General features: G+C 37.0%; 1 protein-coding gene and 1 non-coding gene across 11 annotated transcripts in view; both read left to right on the top strand.

The window, feature by feature from the left end:
• RIMKLB (ribosomal modification protein rimK like family member B) overlaps positions 1-22,004 on the top strand; it is a 171,211-nt gene that overhangs the window by 142,196 nt on the left and 7,011 nt on the right. For 7 of the 10 annotated variants that reach the window (XM_072799163.1, XM_072799162.1, XM_072799161.1 and 4 more), the window contains 4 exons: positions 4,969-5,199; positions 9,280-9,366; positions 10,659-10,862; positions 16,882-21,483. In XM_072799163.1, coding sequence (XP_072655264.1) covers positions 4,969-5,199; positions 9,280-9,366; positions 10,659-10,862; positions 16,882-17,345 — 986 coding nt within the window. In that variant the 3' untranslated portion in view covers positions 17,346-21,483. The remainder of the gene's footprint in view (positions 1-4,968; positions 5,200-9,279; positions 9,367-10,658; positions 10,863-16,881; positions 21,484-22,004) is intronic. The other 3 variants (XM_072799159.1, XM_072799158.1, XM_072799156.1) reach the window with 3 other exon arrangements.
• Positions 14,027-14,130, top strand: LOC140617770 (U6 spliceosomal RNA). Its single transcript, XR_012017939.1, has one exon. It is a non-coding gene; the product is annotated as a U6 spliceosomal RNA (small nuclear RNA).

Below are 22,004 nucleotides of genomic sequence, written 5' to 3'. Positions count from 1 at the left end.
GGAGATTTAGAAATAGGAATGACCAACATCAGTTTTCTTTGGGTGAATTTGATATGTCTTGGTTTCTGCCCCCACCCTACCCGCACTTTGTATTTAAAATTTTGAGTAAATAAAATAAAATTTTGAGTGAATATATAAGTTAAAAGAATAGAATTATGGATAGCTATATTCTTGCTGTCTATATGGAGTGTTCAGTAATAAGCTTTTGTTTTATATCTCTTTCTCCTTATATACATTACACACAGCTTTTTGAGAGTTATTAGTCTTTCATGACAAGTAGCTGTACCTGTTTTCGTGTTACCCCTAAATTCTTCAATATCTGTAGCCAAAAAATAAAGACACTGTCCTATAGAATTTAATACCATTAGCATATCTTAAGAAATGAATAATTCTTTAATGTCATCTAATAAATACTAGAGTCAGATTTTCACAGTTAATTCTAAAATATCTTTCCGTTATTCTTTTCAGATCAGGCTTTCTTTGTAAAAGTGTTCATGCAAGGATATTTGGATGTAACGTCTACTTAGTCTTCCTAACTCTAGAACTCCCATCTTTATTTCTTCAGTGACATCAACTTTTTGAAGTAATCGGAACAGTTATCTTAAATGTCTCATTCTTTGTTTGTCTAAGAGTTTCCTTGTGGTGTCTGCCTTCTGAAGTTGCTAGTGAATTGGTATGCTTAGATACAGGTTATACATTTTGAGCAAAAAATTGCTGCCTAGGTGGTGGTAGTTACTTAATAGTATATTCAACCAGGAGGCACAAAATGATCGTCTGTGTCCCACTGGTAGTGATGCTAACTTTGATCCCAGGGTAATATAGTCTGTCTGTTACAAAAACCTGTTTTTACTTTTGGCTTAGCAAATCAGATATTTTGGCATTATACAAATATCCCATCAACCTTTTCTTAATGCTTTTTTTCTTCCTTAATGCTTTTAACATCTTTGATCCTTGCTTGAATCACTTACTGCATTGGGCTTTACAAAATGATTATATTTCAACTTTAGTTATTCTTCTATTTTAATTGGCATTTGTCTCTAAGGAAGAGCTTTTCCCACCTTTTCCTGGTAAACTGTAGTTCCTGCTGAAATGGTAGGATAAATGTAATTTTTTCCTCATTATTTACTGGTTTTTAGAATAAGGAATTATGTTGTAGTCCTTTCAGTGATAGCAGATGAGGCTTTTTTTTTTTTTAATTGCCCTGTCTCTATAATTATGAATTCATGAACTTTTTTTGCATTAAGTGTGTTATCAGTTAATTGGCCTTTTTGATGGTCAAATCATCCAAAATTTGGCTAATGGGAACCCCTCCATATTGTCTCCTGTTTCAGTGACACATCTCCAGTAGTCTTTGAGTGCTTCCTTGATCTATGGAACAGAGATTGTGTGGGTTTTTAATTGTGTACAATAGTACCTTCAATTGAAACTTTCAGTTAAAATTCTTTCAGTTCCCCCCCTTTTTAAAGATAAAACATTTAAGAGCTAAAATAAATAAATAAATAAATAAATAAATAAATAAATAACATTCTTACAATTCTGTAAGCTCTAAATATCTCAGAAATCTTGAAGGATCCTCTGGAACAATAGCAAATGGAGGGAAAAAATATCAGCAAGGAACCTGTTTTTTTCTTTTTGTTTGTTCGTTTCTTGTTTACTGAGGACAAAAACACTAGTATTTTTAGTGGTGTGGCCAAATTCTACTCTCATAAAGCACAAGGTTACAGTAGGGCTACATAAGAGATTCTCTACCTTAATTATTGGCAAGGAGATTTTTAAAAAAATTTTATTTATGTATTCATGAGACAGAGAGAGAGAGGGAAAGGCAGAGACACAGGCAGAGGGAGAAGCAGGCTCCATGCAGGGAACCCGACGTGGGACTCGATCCTGGGTCTCCAGGACCAGGCCCTGGGCTGAAGGCAGCGCTAAACCACTGAGCCACTCAGGCTGCCCCAAGGAGATTGTTTATATCCCAAAGGGATCTTTCAACTGGGAGAATAATCAGCCCATAGCACCTTCTGACTCTGCATTAATAATAGCAGTAGGCTTTTAGTTCATAATACACATTAAAAATCATTTTATTTTTCATCATAAGTGTACTTCTTAATCTCCATTCTCTTTTTTTCCCATCCCTCCCCCCACCCCTCTGGTAGCCATAAATTTGATCTCCAGAGTTGATTCTGTTCTTTGGTTTGTCCCTCTGTCTCTTTCCTTTGCTTATCTGTTTTGTTTTTTAAGTTCCATGTAAGAGATCGATCATATGGTATTTGTCTTTCTCTGACTGGCATATTTCACTTAGCATAATATTCTAGCTCCATCCATGTCATTGCAAATAGCAAGATTTCATTCTTTTTTATGGCTGAATAATATCCCATTATATATATATACACACACACACACACACACACACACACACATGCCATATCTTCTTTAGCCATTCATCTATTAGTGGACACCTGGGCTGCTTTCATAGTTCAGCTATTGTAAATAGTGCTACAATAAACACAAGGGTGCATGTTTCCCTTTCGGTTAGTGTTTTTGTATTTTTGGGTAAATACTCAGTATAATTTTGAGAAGGGTGATTCTATTTTTAATTATTTGAGGAACCTCCATATTATTTTCCAAAATGGTTGGACTAATTTGTATTCCCATGGACAGTGCAAGAGGATTTTTTCTCAACATCCTCACCAACACTTGTTTCTACCTAATACTTTTTTTTTTTAAAGTAGGCTCCACTCCCAGTATGGAGCCCAGTGTAGGTCCCAAATTCATGACCCTGAGGTCAAGACCTGAGCTGAGATCAAGAGTTGGGCGCTTAACTGAGTCACCCAAGTGCTCCTATAAAATAAATTTCTTACCTCAAAAATACAAGAATAAAAATCCTGCCCATTGCTTTTCTGAGGTTAACTTATTATTGACTGTTAATGCTTGATCATGCGCTTAATCTAAAATGTAAAATCTGAACCAGTTTCACAAAGTGAGGTTTAAGATATGCAAAAAAATGTGTGTGTGTGTATTTGAGGAAGCGGAGTCAAAAACAAAAGAGTGGTAAGCACATTCAACTGCACTACCTATTTTACAGTGAGTGGTGGTATTGTGTAGGAATTTTTAAAGATTTATTTATTTATTCATGATAGAGAGAGAGAGAGCGGCAGAGACACAGGCAGAGGGAGAAGCAGGCTCCATGCAGGGAGCCCAACGTGGGACTCGATCCCGGGACTCCAGGATCGCGCCCTGGGCCAAAGGCAGGCGCCAAACCGCTGAGCCACCCAGGGATGCCTGTGTAGGAAATTTTATACACATTCATGTGCATGTGTGTACTGAATAACAGGGATCTAAGCAAAGAGTTATTTCTTGTGTTTCAGTTTTATAAGCTGTACATCATATATACTAGTACCATTTGCTAAGAGTGCCTAAGAGGTCAGTAACACGGCAGAGTTGTGAGAGATGTTGCTTTGCCTTTTTAGGCTCACATTGATCTGTACCTGCCCTTCTTTCTAACTGTAGTTCACCTTCTGCTTGTCTAAAATAACAAAGTGTTTCTGATACAAGAGGTATTGAATTTCTTTCCATCCTCAGTAATACCCACATATGTAGTATGCAGATCTGCACTTTGGGGTAAAGTACTCCCATGCTCCTGATTTCCGGTGACAGCAGATAGGTGGTTTCTATTGTTGGTGTGTAGACTAAGAGTGGAACATTTCTATTACTATATGATCTGTGTACATACATTTGATTATTATTCAACCATTAAAAGGAAGGAAATCCTGCCTTTTGTAACAATACGGATGGACCTTCTGGGTACTATGTTAAGAAAAGTAAGTGAGACAAGGAAAAGCAGATACTGTATATGATCTTATTTATATGAGGAATCAAAAAAAGCCAAACTCGTACGTACAGAGAGTAGTTTGGTGGTTGCCAGAGGTGGGTGGTGGGGTGGGGAAATGGGAGATGGTGGTCAAACGTTACAGACTTCCAAGTTATAAGATAAATAATCCTAGAGATACAATGTTAAACATGTTGACTGTGACTAACAATAGTGTATTGTATATTTATTTATTTATTATATATATATTTTAAGAGAGAGCAGGGGTGGGGAGGAGAAGGGGAGATACAGATACCTTATTCCTTTATTATTTAGGACCTCTTTAGATAGAATGGTAATGGATAAAATCCAAGAAACTTCTTTTATTTATTTTTTTAAATATTTTATTTTCAAGTAACTTTTAGACCTAGCTTGGGGCTAGAACCCACAACCTTGTTTTTTGTTTTTGTTTTTGTTTTTTGTTTTTTGTTTTTTTTAGAACCTCCAACCTTGTGATTAAGAGTTGCACACTCTACCAACTGAGCCACCAGGTGCCCTAAGATTTGCTTTTTAAAAAACATAGTATTATGTATGTGGACATTTTTCTGTCTCTCAACAGATTATGAGATTCTTTTTAATTTTATTAAGTAAGTTCTACACCCAGTGTGAGACTTGAACTCACATGCTCTACCAACTGAGCCAGCCAGCTGCCCCTATGACATTCTTTTTAAAAGGCTATGTGGGGATCCCTGGGTGGCACAGCGGTTTGGCGCCTGCCTTTGGCCCAGGGCGCGATCCTGGAGACCCGGGATCGAATCCCACGTCAGGCTCCCGGTGCATGGAGCCTGCTTCTCCCTCTGCCTGTGTCTCTGCCTCTCTCTCTCTCTGTCTCACTGTGTGCCTATCATTAAAAAAAAAAAAGAAAAAAAAAAAGGCTATGTGGTATTTCATTGTATTGACGCACATACCATAGTTTTTTTTGACCACTGCAGAATTTTTCTCATTAAATTTTTTTTTTCTTGTAAAAGAATATAATTTAAGTAGGAATGTCTCTTTGTTCCGGTGAAATCTTAACAAAATGGTACATTTAGTTTTGTGACCCAAGCTTTTGTATATTTTGGTATATTCCCTTTTAATGGTTTTGGCTTCACTCCTATATATTTCAGGTCTACGGATCAATGGAGAACTAATTACTGCCTATCCCCAAGTGGTTGTAGTGAGAGTACCAACCCCTTGGGTACAAAGTGATAGCGACATCACTGTTTTGCGCCATTTAGAGAAGATGGGATGCCGGTTGATGAACCGACCTCAAGCCATCCTGAACTGTGTTAATAAGTTCTGGACATTTCAGGAGTTGGCTGGCCATGGTGTTCCTCTGCCAGATACTTTCTCTTATGGTAAGTTCACCAATAAGAATTTACAGTCTAAGTTTTACAGCACTTACAGTTTTGAAAGCCATACTAAATTGAGTTATGTGATGAAAGAAATTTGTAAACTTAAAGATACTTCTTAAAAAAATAACTTACAGGGACACCTGGGTGGCTTAGAGGTTGAGTGTCTGGCTTCTGCCCAGGACGTGGTCCTAGAGTCCCAGGATCAAGTCCCAACATCGGGCTTCTTGCAGGGAGCCTGCTTCTCTCTCTGCTGCCTTTGCTCTGCCTCTCCTTCTGTGTGTGTCTCTTGTGAATAAATAAAATCTTTAAAAAAAAAAAAAAAAAGGAAAGAAATAACTTATAGGGGTTCCTGGGTGTCTCAGTTTGTTAGGCATCTGCCTTAGGCCCTGGTCATGATTTTGGGGTTCTGTGTTGGGAGTCCCGCATTGGCTCTCCGCTCAGCAGGGAGCCTGTGCCTCTGTCTCCCTCTGAATGCTCTGCATACTTATGCACTCTCTCTCTTTCTCTGTTAAATTAATACATAAAAGTCTTAAAAAACCTTTCAGTTTTAACAAACTGGGCACGAGAATTATGAATCCTGTGTTAAGATTTAATTCCATGATATTGGTAGAGTTGATTTAACAAACTTTTCTTGTAAAGGGCCAAAAAGTAAATATTTTGCACTTTCAGGGCCATAAATTCTCTCTTGTGACCCTCTGTAATGTTATTGTATTGTGAAAGCTGCTATCGACCACACTTAACCAATAAAACTTTTAAAGATTTTATTTATTTATTCATGAGAGACACAGAAAGAGACACAAATACAGACAGAGGAGAGGCAGGCTCCATGCAGGAAGCCCGATGTGGGACTCGATCCCGGGACTCCAGGATCAGTCCCTGGGCCGAAGGCAGATGCTCAGCCACTGTGACATGCCTGGGTGGCACGGTGGTTGAGTGTTTGTCTTTGGTTCAGGTCACGATCCTTGGTCCTGGGATGGAGTCCCACATCAAGCTCCCTGCAGGGGAGCCTGCTTCTCCCTCTGCTTATATCTCTGTGGATCAGTACTCTCATAAAGAATGATAAAAATGTCTGAGCAGTGCCAGATTGCTATAAAAGTTTCCAGTGCTTACTCTTATATTTATCTGATCACATCAGTAGCAGAGAAATCACAGATAGGCACAGGTTACTGGACAACAGTTTTGAGTAGCACTGATATAAATAATATTATGTTAATATATTTCCTGCCTGTCCAGTTCCTTTGTTTAGAAAAGATCAAACTTACTATAGATCATTACAATTTTCCATAAAGACAGTTCTTCAAATAAATGTTCAGTGGTGTGCTTGGAGAGTTAATGAGGCATTCTTTTAAAAAAGATTGATTTATGAGAAAGAGTGCACACACGTGGGGAAGAGCAGAGAGAGAAAGGGACAAGCAAAGTCTGCACTGAGTGTGGAGCCCAACTCAGGGCTCAGGCTCATGACTCTGAGATCATGACCTGAGCCGAAATCAAGTCTCATGTTTAACCGACTGAGTCACCCAGGCACCCCAACTTGAATATTTTTTTTTTTTTTTTTTAAAGTCCTTTGCCTTTTTAAAAAAATTTTTTATTTATTTATGATAGTCACAGAGAGAGAGAGAGAGAGAGGCAGAGACACAGGCAGAGGGAGAAGCAGGCTCCATGCACCGGGAGCCCGACGCGGGACTCGATCCCGGGTCTCCAGGATCGCGCCCCGGGCCAAAGGCAGGCGCCAAACCGCTGCGCCACCCAGGGATCCCCCAACTTGAATATTTTATTTTTATTTTTATTTTTTTTTAATATTTTTTTTCTTTATTTATTTATGATAGTCACACACAGAGAGAGGCAGAGACACAGGCAGAGGGAGAAGCAGGCTCCATGCACCGGGAGCCCGACGTGGGACTTGATCCCGGGTCTCCAGGTTCGCGCCCTGGGCCAAAGGCAGGCGCCAAACCGCTGCGCCACCCAGGAATTCCCCCCAACTTGAATATTTTAAAGAAATGAACCAAGTCTCCAAGTCTGTAGGGCATGTGTGGATATATTGCTATTTATAGCAATTGCACAAGAAGAGACTATAAGAATAGTTTGAGAATTCTGTCAGATGCTTTTGGGATATTTTTGCTTATATCATGGGTCTCCACTTCTGATTTCAAGAGGATGGAAAAGAGAAAATGGGGCAGCCTGGGTGGCCCAGTGGTTTAGCGCTGCCTTCGGCCCAGGGTGTGATCCTAGAGTCCTTGGGATCGAGTCCATGTCAGGCTCCCTGCATGGAGCCTGCTTCTCCCTCTGCCTGTGTCTCTGCCTCTCTCTCTGTGTGTCTCTCATGAATGAATAAATAAAATATTTTTTAAAAAGAAAGAAAAAAAAAAGAAAGAAAAGAGAAAATGGTTACCAAATTAACAAATGTTACCTGTGCTCTAATGTTGAAGGTTTATTTTATTTATTTATTTTAAAGATTTCATTTGTTTATTCATGAGAGACAGAGACAGAGGGAAAGAGCGAGAGAACGAGAGAGAGAGAGAGAGAAGCAGGCTCCATGCAGGGAGCCCGACGCAGGACTCGATCCCGGGTCTCCAGGATCATGCCCTGGGCTGAAGGCGGCACTAAGCCACTGAGCCAACTGGGCTGCCTATGTTGAAGGTTTAAAATCAGGTGACTGAATCATCTTAATTTCTCTAAACTGCAAACCTATCATATTGCAGTTACTTAGAGAACTTTTTCGTGGTTTAATTTTTTTTTATATCACCATGCTGATTTTTTACAACTATAGTTCATTTTTGCTGTAATCTTATTACTGTATCACTTGTTCATAGGCAATAAAAACAGTAAAGAACAAAACTCATTGATACTGGGTGGCTCAGTGTAGAAAGAACTGATGAATACTGGAGATTATAAAAGTTAATTTGTGTTTGAGAGGGAGAGAACACATGTAGGATCTTTCAACCTTGGATGAGTCTTCTAAACAGACTCATTCTTCTAAACAGGGAGATAAATCTACACTGAAGTAGATCTTGATGCTTCTGTTTTTTATGTAGTGGAAGAATAAGGGATAAAAGTAGAAAATATTGTATAGAATTAGGAAAATTTTAGCTGAAAGATACTTAATTTCTTGAAGTTAGATACTAGCATATTTATAGTTTAAAATGGCTTTCATCCATTTCAAAGGGCTTGTTTTATTTTTATTTATTTATTTATTTTTAAAGATTTATTTATTCATTCATTCAGAGAGAGCGAAGAGAGAGGCAGAGACACAGGCGGAGGGAGAAGCAGGCTCCATGCAGGGAGCCCGATGTGGGACTCGATCCTGGGTCTTCAGGATCACACCCTGGGCTGCAGGCGGTGCTACTGCTACGCCACCGGGGCTGCCCTAAAGGGCTTGTTTTAAAATGGTATTTGACTGTACTTTCAGCTTTTTTTTTTTTTTTTTAAGATTTTTATTTATTTGTGAGAGAGACACACACACAGAGAGAGAGAGAGAGAGGCAGAGACACAGACACAGAGGAGAAAAAGGCTTCATGCAGGAAGCCCGATGTGGGACTCGATCCTGGGACTACAGGATCAGGCCCTGGGCCGAAGGCAGGTGCCAAACCACTGAGCCACCCAGGGATCCCAGCTTTTTTTTTTCTTAAAGTAGCCTCCATGCTGGGCATGGGGCTTGAGCTCAAAACGCTGAGATCCTGAGATCAAGACTTTAGCTGAGATCCAGATTCAGATGTTTATTTTTTATTTTTAAGATTTTATTTATTTATTCATGAGAGACAGAGAGAGAGAGGCAGAGGCACAGGCAGAGGGAGAAGCAGGCTCCATGCAGGGAGCCCGATGTGGGACTCAATCCCGGGTCTCCAGGATCAGGCCCTGGGCTGAAGGCGGTGCTAAACCGCTGAGCCACCTATGCTGCCCCAGATTCAGATGTTTAACTGCCTGAGCCACACAGGTGCCCCTCAATTTTTAATTACTTTCTTTAGGAAAATTTAGCCATCATGTTCATAACCTTCTACCTCCTCTGTTTTGCTGACTTTAGTATAGATAAAACTTACCACAAAACACCTTTGTTACTGTTCTTAATTTCTTTTTTGCTTATGTCAGGTGGTCATGAAAATTTTGCTAAAATGATTGATGAAGCAGAAGTACTGGAGTTTCCAATGGTAGTAAAGAATACACGAGGTCATAGAGGTGTGTATGAATTGCTACTATGGAACATCATTTGACTTTACTCTTAATAATTAATAAGGGTGATTATACAAAATACATTTCTATTAATCTGATTAATGCTATTATTCTCTTTGTATTTTCTCATGGTTATTGACTAGATAGTAACCTTATCAATTGAAATATATACCTTTCGAAGCAGGACTTTGGGAAAATAGAAGGAAATTGTTGGTGCATGGTACTTGAAACAGAAGTCTACTGTGAGTTCAGTTTGGCTAGAAGTGATTTCTGTTAATTTAGTGGTTGTCATAGAAAATTTAAGATGCATATTTCATTTAGACCAACTTTCAAATTATATTTTTATCTTCCTTTTTAACAATGCAAGGACCTTAGATCACTAACACCAGTCATCCCTGTCCCAATTTACATAGTTTAAAGACTTAAATATATAAAGCAAAACTATGAAGCTGTAGAAGAAAGTATATAAAGATATCTTAAATGACTTCAGAGTAAGGAAGGATTTCTTAAGGCATAAAATATTCATGAATCCAAGTACTTCATAAAGCTTAATGCCTTCACGGGGATAGATGGATCGTGATCCAGCTGGGGCTGTTGAGTGTATTGTTTATAATTGGGTCTCCAGTATGGCAGCCAGGAAGTCTTATGGCTCCACAGAGAGGCTCCAGTGAACACAGAAGCTGCATGACCTTTTATGAATTAGCCTCAGAAGTCATACAGAAAAGCTTCTGCTGTGTTGAATCCTCCTAGATTCAAAATGAAAGGATAAAGATTCCCCCTTTTCTTGATGGGAAGAATGTCAAAGGATTTATACTCATGTTTTAAAAACAGCCTCTTGTTTTGGCACAAAAATTGACAAATACAGCAATGTAATTGATAGTGAACTCAAATAAAACTAGGTATGTAGTAACATACTTCTGTTTTACTGTATGCATATGTTATATATATTGTATGATAATATGTAAGACACATTTTTACTTGGAGGGAAATGTTTTACTAATAAATGAGGCTGGCATTGTTGGCTCACCTGGAAGAATACAAATCTTAGACACTTATTTCATGACATATAACAAAATAAATTATGGATTACTGTAGAAATTCAGGGAGTGGTAAGAGATTATTAACTTTATCTTTAAATACATTTTTGCATTGTTTTACTAATTACCATAACTGTTACTTTGGTTAAAATGTAATGGATTCTCAAAGAGCAGGTTGAGACCCAAGAAGAGGCAGGTAATACATACAACTGCTGTCAATATGATGACTTAATATTTTTTAAAATTCTTTTTCAATATCAGGCAAAGCTGTTTTCTTGGCTCGAGATAAGCACCATTTGGCTGATCTAAGCCATCTTATTCGCCACGAAGCTCCATACCTGTTTCAGAAGTATGTTAAGGAGTCTCATGGACGGGATGTGCGTGTCATTGTTGTGGGAGGCCGTGTAGTTGGCACCATGTTACGTTGTTCAACAGATGGAAGGATGCAAAGCAACTGCTCACTAGGTAAAAACAATGCAGGTGTCTTTCTAGTATATATAGTATTATAATAGCTTGTCCAGTGAGTATTCATATATAACTACTACAGACTTTTTACTTAATAGGCTAAAAAACTCGTAACTATATCAGTAGACTTGTAACGAATATAATAAATAGTTTTGAATTGTTTTTCTGGTAATAAAATTGGATTTTTCTGAATCATAAATTTGTTTCTACCTGTGCTCAATTTGTAACCCAATTCACACTTGTGTGAAATATCTGACCAGAGTTAAAGATTCCATCTCCGGTGATACACTGATTTTGTATGTAATTGGAATTCATTCAAACTGTTTCCTAACCTATTTTACCCATCAGTTCAAACAAGATTATTGATTTTACTTTAATGGTGTATTTTTTGAGATCTCTTATTGTTAAAGTGCCTTAGAACTTAGTTGGGTTTTTTCTTTTCTGTGTATTTCATTTTCTTAGTCATCTGATCTGGATTGCATCTTTAAATACTATCTATGTTTTTATTTTCAAGTTTATATCTCCATTTTAGGCTTTCTCCTTGAACTCCAAGTACATATAAATAACTGTCCACTCAGTATGTCCAAGTAGTTGTCTAACAGATATTTTAATCCTCTCCAAAACTGGACTTCCAATCTAATTCCCCCTCTTAGTGTGTTTCACCTCATATTCTCCTTATCATTTAATGGCAATTCTTGTTGAGTCTCTTGTTGAGACTCTTGTAGAGCCATCTGAATCTTTTTTTTTTTTTTTAAGATTTTATTTATTTATTCATAGAGACAGAGAGAGAGAGAGAGAAGTAGAGGGAGAAGCGGGCTCCATGCAGGGGGCCTGACGTAGGATTCCATCCCGGGTCTCCAGGATCACGCCCCGGGCTGCAGGCGGCGCTAAACCGCTGCACCACTGGGGCTGCCTGAGTCATCTGAATCTTACACCACGTATCAAAACTGTCAGATTTCAATTTCTTTATATTTCTGCTCTCTAAACGTATCCAAATCTGACAGTTTCTCATTATCTCTGCCAGTAACATTGTCTTACCTTATTTGGATTACTTGTTGTATCCCCTGATTGGTCATCTTGCTTCCATCCTTAGTCTCCTACAGTGTCTTCCTAATACAGCAGCGATGTGATCTTTTTAAAATACAAGTGCAATCAAGTCAAGCTTTGTTTAAAATCCTCCAGTGGTTCCCTGTTTCATTCAAAGTACACTAGTCTATAGTCTTAGAGTAGACTAACAGACCCTGCATTATTTGCCCGTGTTACCTCTAAGAAATACAAACACAGGGATAAATCTCAGAAACATAATGTTGAGAAAAAATTAAAGTCACCTAAGAGAGTACATGTTGTATGATTCTATTTATATAAAATATAAATATATGCAAAAATCTATAGTAGTTTGCTGGGAATATAAATTTATGCAGTAAACTATAAAAAAAATATACTGGGAGGTGCCTGGGTGCCTCAGTGGTTGAGCGTCTGCCTTGGCTCAGGTCGTGATCCTGTGGAACTGGGAATGAGTCCCGCATCAGGCTCCCTGCAGGTAGCCCACTTCTCCCTTTGCCTGTGTCTCTGCCTCTCTCTGTGTATCTCATGAATGAATAAATAAAATCTTAAATATATATATATGTATATTTGTATATATTTGCGTGTGTGTGTATATAATACACATATATATTGATAAATTTGAAATTCAGTATAGGGGCATAGAATAGGAGCACAGGGGATTTGAAAGCTAACAGTGGTAAATAGCCTCTTTTCTACTCTAAAAAATGATTTCTGGAAAAAAAAATAAAAGCAAAAAAAAATGATTTCTGCCTCCTGGCATTAGTTCTTCATATCCCATTTTCCATTTTTCATCCCATCATAATATACTTATTTGCCGCTACAGAGCTGAATGGCATCTTTTCATTTTTGGGACACTTTTTTTTTTTCTTTTAAGATTTTATTTATTTATTCATGAGAGACAGAGAGAGAAAGAGGCAGTGACACAGGCAGAGGGAGAAGCAGGCTCCATGCAGAGAGCCTGATGTGGGACTCGATCCTGGGACTCCAGGATCACGCACGCCCTGGGCTGAAGGCGGCGCTAAACCACTGAGCCACCCAGGGATTCCCTTCTGGGACACTTTTACTTTCTTACGTTTCTACTGTGAGATTTAATTAACAATTACTTTTTATACTTTAAGCAAAAGAAATTAAAAAGGTAAGTTAATTTTACATTAAGAAGTGATACTTTTAAAATTTTGAAGTAACTGAGGCTTTTCCTAGGAAAGTATGTACCCATTAACCAGCTTGAGAAATAAGTTATCAATTGAATTAAGTTCTCTGTTTACCCCCCCCACCATGGTTATTTTTCCTTTTCCTCCCCAAGTTCTGAATTTGTTTCTCTTTCCCTTAAAAGTGCTTTCAGTACTTCTGTCTTGATAAACAACTATACCTCCCAGGTGCCCCCATGACTTATTACTGGAAGTCTGTACCTCTTAATCACCTCCTTCACCTATTATACCCCATCCCTCCCACTCTGGCAGCAGGTTGTTCAGAGGCCTAAAAAAGACCTCTGAAAATAGGAATTTTCTTATATTCAATATTTACAGTAATGGCAATTACCATCTCTTTAGCACCGGTACTGTAGTAAGTGCTTTATGACTATTGCTGGATCAAAATGTATTTACTTTTAATTTTTATAGATGTGGGCAAGTTAATTTCCCAGAAAACTATATGTGTATTTCTACTTCTGACATATTAAAATACCTTTTTTCCTCCCAGCCCACAAGCACTAGTGTTACTTTTTTCTTTTTCAGGTTTTTGCCAATCTAACGGGAGTTAAATGCTATCTCACTGTTTCTTTCAGTTTATTTCTCTGTTAATGATGGGAGTATCTTTTCATAGCTTGTTGATAATTTATGTGTATTTATATATGAATTACTTTTATTATATTTGTCCTCTTTTCAGTTAGGTAGTTTGTCATTTTTGTTCAACATTTCTGACCTATAATAACCAATAAATGCTACCTATAGAGCAGCTATCCTCAGTTAAACAGCCCAAAATGCCACTATTCAGTTTCTAAATTCTTACCAGTTGAGAATCACTGCTTTAGAATCTCCAGTACAGTGTTGTGTAATGATTGCAAGTATCTAAGTTTCTGATTTTCATTGAACTTGCTTTAATGAAAATTAAAGCTCACTTTGGCAGCATATAAACAATACAGAGAAGATTAGCATGGCCCCTACACAAGGTTGTCATGCAAATTTATGAAATGTTCCTATTTTTACAGTGGAATATTACTTAGCCATCAGAAAGGATGAATGCTTACCATTACTTCAATATGGATAGAACTGGAGGGATGCTGAGTGCAATAAGTCAATCAGGGAAAGACAGTTATCATGTGGTTTCACTCATATGTGGAATATAAGAAATAGTGAAAGGGATTATAAAGGAAAGGGAGGAGACTAAGTGTGGATAAATTAAAGAGGAAGACAAACCATGAGACTCCTAACTGGGAAACAAAGGATTGCAGAAGGGGAGGAGGGTGGAGATGGGGTAACTGGGTGACGGGCACTAAGGAAGGCCCGTGGGATGATGGGATGAGCACTTGGTGTTATATATGTCATACTATATGTTGCCAAATTGAATTTGAATGAAATATTTAAAAAATAAAAAAATAGCAATTAAATGGATTTAATGATTTGCTATTTCGGATATTTAAGTACCTTTACTAGAGTTTGTTTTTTTTTGTTTTGTTTTGTTTTGTTTTTTGTTTTTTTTTAGTAGGAATGAATTTTATCTAGTGCGTTTGGCGTCCTTGTATTGATAAGATCATTAGTGTGTTTTTCCACCTTTAATTTCTTTATGTATTGCATTTTGTTGATAAATTTTAGATTTAAAACAGTTTTTGAAAAAGTTTATTTTTTTTAAGTTTTTTTATTTATTTATGATAGTCACAGAGAGAGAGAGAGGCAGAGACACAGGCAGAGGGAGAAGCAGGCTCCATGCACCGGGAGCCCGACGTGGGATTCGATCCCGGGTCTCCAGGATCGCGCCCTGGGCCAAAGGCAGGCGCCAAACTGCTGCGCCACCCAGGGATCCCTAAAACAGTTTTTGAACTACCCTTGCAATTGTAGAATAAACCTTCTTTAAATGGTAATAGCATATTTTTGACTGGAATTCCTTTAGTATTTCATGTAAATATTTACATCTATTTTAATAATTAAAGATTGGCCCATAGTGTTTTAAAAGCATCTTGATCATTTTTTATATCAAAGTTATATAACATTCGTTCTTTGACTGTATTGGGGGAATTTTTATTCTTTTCCTAGGGCATTTTATAGGTAAAGTAACATTGGAATAAAGGATAGCTAAACAAAACTCCACTTTGAACCCATTTGGTCCTGATTCTTTTTGTAGAAGTACTTCTTTTATCACCTTTCCAGTCTCTTCTGTAATAACAGTTGGCCTCTTTAAAGTTTGCTGCTTCTTGGATCAATGTTGATATTGATAATCTCTCATTTGCTTAGAAATCAACCATTTGTTTCAGGTTTCAGGTTTTGATACCAGTTTGAGATAATTGCTTACGCTTATTTGAACCTCTGCTTTGTCTGCAGTTCTGTCTTTGATATCATTCATAATCTTGTCAAAGTAGCATTTGGATTTCTTTTGTTCTATTTTTTCTATTCTAGTCATTCAACTTTTTGTCTTTATTAAATCTTTCTTCTCAGTTCCTTTTTCTAAGAGTACTTAATTTCTTATTTCAAAGTAAAAGTTTTGGTATGAAGTGTTTTTACAGGTGGGTTTCATTTTCCTTTAGGGGATCAGTGTTGCAATTTGAGTCCTTAATAATCTTTTGGTTACTTAAATCATTAATTTATAATTTCTGAAATTCTTGGGGCAGCCCGGGTGGCTCAGTGGTTTAGCACCGCCTTCAGCCCAGGGCCTGATCCTGGAGATCCAGATTGAGTCCCACATCAGGCTGCCTGCATGGAGCCTGTTTCTCCCTCCACTCGGCTTGAGTGTCTAACTCTTGATTTCAGCTTGGGTCATGATCTCAGGGTTGTGAGGTCCCACAGTGAGCTGATTGTGGAGCCTGCTTGGGATTCTTTCTGTCCCTTCAGTCTGTCCCAGCTCCCGCATACAAGCTCTTTCTTTGTCAAAAAAAAGAAAGAAAAATTAATGTTTTGTTTGTTTTGGGCCAATGCATGATTGATTACTGTCAATATTTGATAAAAGAAAAAATATATATGAATATATACTAATTCAAGAGATGTAAGGCTATAAAGTGGTTTATTTTTGACTTCGTCCCTTATCTCTTTGCCCATCCCTTTAGTTTTCAAAAATTTTTTCCATTTAGTACAGCATATAGATAAACTTTGTCTTTCATACCAATCTGATCAGTTTCCACCTTTTCCATGGGAAATTTGAGTTTTGTTTTTAGTGTAATTGCCAATACAATTCATTTTATTCCTTCAGTTTTATCTTGTGTGTATTATTTAAATTGTTTCTTCCTCTTTTTTTCTTTTTTCTAATGTTTGGTGGTTTGTAAGGTACCGTTAATTCCATTTCCATCCCTTTTCCCAAACTCCTGTCAATCTGCATGCTCATTCATGTTTTAACATTCCGTTAATGGCTAACCTCTTTTCCTATGCTCCAATCAGACATATTTCTTCCTATTATTTGGAAAGGTAACAGTTTTCCCTGATACTCTTTTCTACTCTCCTTCCTTTATAAAACTATGAACTCTTCAGGATAACTTCCCCTCGATCCATATTATTGCAAGTAAGATAGGTATCTATGAAAGTTTAATGCCATGTTCAGAAAAAAATAGCATTTTGAAAAAGTACTAAGTTATTTCTTTGAATTGGACAAGGATTCTCTAATGAAGAAAACTTAGACTTCAAAAGCCACAATTTTACACCAGAATGGCACCTTTGTTATCATTACTGATTTAAGAGTTAACGTTAGAGGCAAGCTTTAGTTTTACTTCAGAAATTTATCATTTCGGTAACTTATCTTGTTTCTTTTTTGCCAGGTGGTGTGGGGATGATGTGCTCGTTGAGTGAACAAGGAAAGCAGCTAGCTATCCAGGTGTCTAATATCCTAGGGATGGATGTGTGTGGCATTGACCTATTGATGAAAGATGACGGCTCCTTCTGTGTCTGCGAGGCCAATGCAAATGTAGGTTTCATCGCCTTTGATAAGGCTTGTAATCTAGATGTAGCTGGTATCATAGCGGACTATGCCGCCTCCCTCCTGCCCTCTGGCCGGCTCACCCGGCGTATGTCCCTGCTCTCCGTGGTGTCCACGGCCAGTGAGACTAGTGAGCCGGAGCTGGGTCCCCCAGCCAGCACTGCTGTCGACAACATGAGCGCAAGTTCCAGCTCTGTTGACAGCGACCCTGAAAGCACGGAGCGAGAGCTACTCACCAAGCTCCCAGGGGGCGTATTCAACATGAACCAGCTGATAGCCAATGAAATCAAACTCCTGGTGGAGTGACTCCACCGGTAAATAATTAACCAACAAAACCCTTGTAAAACTCACTTTCTTTTTCTTCTTTTTTTTTTCTTTCTTTCTTTTTTTTTTTTTAACCAACTTGCAATGCTGTTCATGGAAGGTACTCAGGAAGATGAGAGAAAATTGATTAGAATTAGTTAGGAGAGAAGAAAGGGGAAATAGACTAGACCTCTACTGTTGTTACTGACTTCCATTTACAGATACTACAGATAGAAAGGCAGAAGAGGTGAGATTCAGAAAAACGTCAGGCTCTTATAGTTAACCTCCCCCCCCCCCCATAGTTACCCTTTTAAATTAATCAAAAATATGTAGCTCTCAGGCCATGAAAAACACAGTTTTTTTCATGGTCCCTTGCTTTTGCTTTTGTACAGTTCCTACAAATTTTAGCATAGCATAACTCACATTGTGTTGCAAAGATGTAACGAGTGAGGAAAACATCTACCTAAATTACAGAAATTTTTACATGCAAATCTGAAAATTCTGACTTTACCATATTAACTAGCAACTTTATGTTCATAGTTTATGAAATCTTGAGCTCTTTTACTGGGATTTATGATTTTTGGTTTTTGGTTTTCCCTTAATTTGGGTGGGAGGGCAACATTAATATGACCCAATAAAGGTCTTTTAATGACAAAACTGGCATTTTTGCATGATGGGGAAATGAACAGTATTGCAATGTCTGGTACACAAAATGACATTTACTCCAATGTAGATAAAATTACACTAGTTTAAAATATGTGCATTGACTTGTATTTGTTAGTGTTTTAATCTTTTTTGAAAGATATATGCTCTGTTAATGTTGCAAATTTTTTTTAATACATGCTAGTCTAACATTCCCTGAACTATGCCTGCATCTTTAACAATGGCCAAAGTGAAGAAAGTGCTACCTTTTTTGTTAACAAGACACTGACTTGAAACATGTGCATTTAAAGCCTTTTCCTTTTTCCTTTTTTCTTTTGGTGGTGGGGCATTTAAAGTATAAGGACACGGAAAAATATTTTTGGGGAGCAGATCAAGGGCCTATAAGTTCTTAAGCATAAAATTGAAGTGATTTATAATACCAGCGTTATATATTTGCATTTTTCACATTTTAGGAGGGAGTATATATGTGTGTGTGTGCACGCATGCATGTGTATGTTTTGCTTTTTGTTTACACCAACCGATCAAAAAGGATAGATTCTAGAAAATGGAGCATGATGGGGAAACAGTTTTACTTTAAATAACAAATAACTTGTTTTAATAACTACACTGGGGTAGACGTACTCACTAAAGACATAGAATAGATGCTTCTTAGGGTTTTTTATGTATATGTATGTTGTTTGTTTTTTTTCTTTGGTTCTAGACTGTTCAGTGTATGATTTATTCAAGGCTACATGCTTTTCTCTGCTTCTGGCTGTGCATTTTCTATTACACGTAGGTTTTAGGGGGGTGGACTGGATGTTTTTGTTTGGGGACTTATTTTGCAGTATTAAGTCTCTTATAGCCCAACTCTGAAGCCTTCAATACTGTCCACTCTTTATATTCCTTTAATTTCTGAAGTTATAAAAGCCCCAGAATGGCATATAACACGAGCCTTTAGAACATGGGTAAATCTATTTGAATAATGGTTTAGAAGGTGTGTTAAGAAATGGAGATGCTCCAGAGCTCAACGTAATTTTTTTAAACAGCAAGTACCATCTCACTACAATCCTCTGAAGCTTTTACTCGAGTCCTTTCTTGCCTCTCCAGTGCTTTTTTCCTTCAGATGGACCTTAAGCATAATTTCTTGGACACTACTAGAGAGACTTCAAGGCAATAATAAAAGAGCAGTATTAACCAGCTCTAACAGAGGTTTGATCATGCTTGTACAGTTTTCCCCCGTTTTAAAAAGGAATGTAATAAAATTTGTTTTTTTCCATAGAATTAAATAATATTAAAATTGAGTGAAAGGTTGATTGCTGGCAAATAGAATAGTACCTCTAATCCGTGCAGTGTCTCATTTCACCTCAGAAAAAGATGATAAGAGGATTTTCTAATTTATTTTAAGATATTCTAATCTCATTTAAAGAATTTGACTTGCATAGGGTTATTGTGGGCCTTACTGTGTGTGTGTATATATATATACACACATATGTATGTGTATATATATATACATATAAAAGTACCTCTGACTCATTAACAGAAAGAAACACTTGGTACTTCTTTCACTGAATGATCATAGGAGGATGCATAATATTTGGGATAGAGAAATAAATGAGGGAGAAAGAAGTGCTTAATTAAGTCATTCATATGTTTGTGTAGAAACCATCTGGTTGTTGCATAATGATACATTACTTGCATATTACATGCATATAGATTTACCAATTTTTAAAACAAATAGAACACATACACTGATGAAAAACTCAGGGTTTCTGTTGGGTGGGATAAGGTGTCAGGAAAAATGTAGATAGCCTTTGAAAACATTTTATCAGACTAACCAAATATAAGAATTATTGGAGACTATTTCACCTTTAGTTTTATTCACTACTAATCCATCTTTTGTGCATTCACACTATATTAAAACATAGCTTTACGAACCTATTTCTGGATTTGCACTCACATGTTAGAATGAGAAGGGTAGGAATGGTCATCTTAGGGTTTAAAACATGAATATCTTCTTGAACTCCCTCAAAAATTAAGGTAAAGAATATGAACAAATCATTCTGGAAGAACCCAAATGAAACACCCCAGATATTTAAGTGAAAGTTAAATATATTTTCATATTGTTGAATAACTTTTGTATAATCTTCATTGCTATTATGAGAGGTAAAAATGTATTTATTAAATATGTATAATTTCTATCATGCCCAAATCTGAATTATTGTAAAATTGTATATTGTTAAAATTGTAATTCTTAATTGTATTTTAAAAGTAATTCTTTCTGCTATTGTTTTTATGTTACCTATGATGAAAATTGGACTACACACACACACACACACACACACACACACACTATTCAATTTAAAATTTTTAATAGTTTTTTTCTTTTTTTGGTGCCTAATAATTGATTGGTCATTTCTGCTGGCTTTTGCTCCACTGAACTTTGAAATCTTTCTGTACATGCTATCAATAAGAAAATATGCTGGAACATTAGAAAAACCACCAAGAGACTTGATTTCATCAAGCACTTTATCAGACTTTTGAGAAGGTATCGAAGGCATTGAGAGAATTGACTTTCAAAATCATCTTTTTCTCAAGAAGAAAACAATGGAAAACAAATTCTCTTCATTCAGTGAATCCTCAGTTTGGGGTCTGGGGAGCTTAGAGACATTGTGAAATCAAATCTTGTGTTACATTTTTCTCCTGGCTCACTCTTTTTGAGAAGGTTTATGGGCTATATGGCTGGTGAGACACGATCCCCTCCTAAGAAAATGTAGGTGCTCAGACAGGTAACCTCTGCTGCTACTGTTTTTATTTGTTTGTTTGTTTGTTTAATTTCATTTCAAAATTTGTTTTTGTTATACTAGGATATTCTTTAATGTAATATATTGCAGGATTTATAACCAGGTTCACTGCTTTCTTTCTTTCTTTCTTTTTTTTTCTTAAAAAAAAAAAAACAAAGTTTCATTTAAGATACATTTAGGCGCCTTTGAAGCTTGGATTTTGGAATGTTTCAGTAGTGGACAGAAATCTGCTGTTGGAATCTTCTAGTCTTCCAGGTTTAATTTGAAATGTTTTTAGTTTTGTTTTGGATTTTCGTGTGGTATTTTATTTCCTTTATATCAGTGCCCTTTTGCCATGCTGTTTTGGGGTGGCTGCCTAACTCTAGTGAAAATTCTTCTATATTAACGAAAGTTTGGTGTTTTAAATTCCTTAATGTTTTGCATTTTTTACAATTGTTTTTTAAAGAAATATTCTAACTGCTTGCACTGTTACTGTTCTTTGCCAGCCTTTTCAGGAGCCAAAAAAACAAAAACAAACAAACAAAAAAATACCCAGAGAAAAAACTTTCCTTCTTCCCCCTTCCTGATGATGAGTGAGAAGTATTGAGAACTTTCGGGGTCAGTGCCCTTCTAAACTCCCCTTCCCCCAATAATGCAGCTGTATAATGAATGGTAAATGCAGCGGTTTGGATTCAGGCACAGCCCCAGCCTGCTTGCAGGTAATTTGACTCTCCTTTCTTTGCATCGCAAGGCTAACTTTCTTTTTTAAAAATTTTCTTTCTTTATGTACTTTAAAGGCAACCATGGGTTTGTAAAAACTCTTGTTTAAAAAATAACGCATAACTAAATCTAACATAATTTGATTAAAGAAGAACTTTTGGGGTTAAAGTTTGAATTGGTTGGGATGAACTCAGAACTTTCTTTGGGGATTTACTTTAGCCATTTAGATAACTCCATTCCTTGCATATATGTCTATAATTAAGTATTTCAGAGTGTGACTTTTTTTGGCTTTGTTTTCGTTTTGGGTTTGTTTGTTTCTTCCATTGTGCTACTCTGGCTTAAGCTTTTTCAGGGGTTGGTGTTCCGAATACACAGTGAGCTCACAGTATAAAGACATCAATTAGGAGTTGACAGGTATGGAAAACTAGAGTTTTGAAAAGGTAAAATTAGGTTCTAGGATATATATATGGTAAAAACTCACCATAGTGTTGAGTTGATCTTAGTGCTTCTCCTTGACATA

The sequence above is a fragment of the Canis lupus genome, chromosome 25, assembly GCF_048164855.1.
Source record: "Canis lupus baileyi chromosome 25, mCanLup2.hap1, whole genome shotgun sequence".
Classification (NCBI taxonomy): Eukaryota; Metazoa; Chordata; class Mammalia; order Carnivora; family Canidae; genus Canis; species Canis lupus.
Note: the sequence above shows the minus strand (reverse complement) of the source record. Positions and strands in the feature narration are given on the sequence as shown.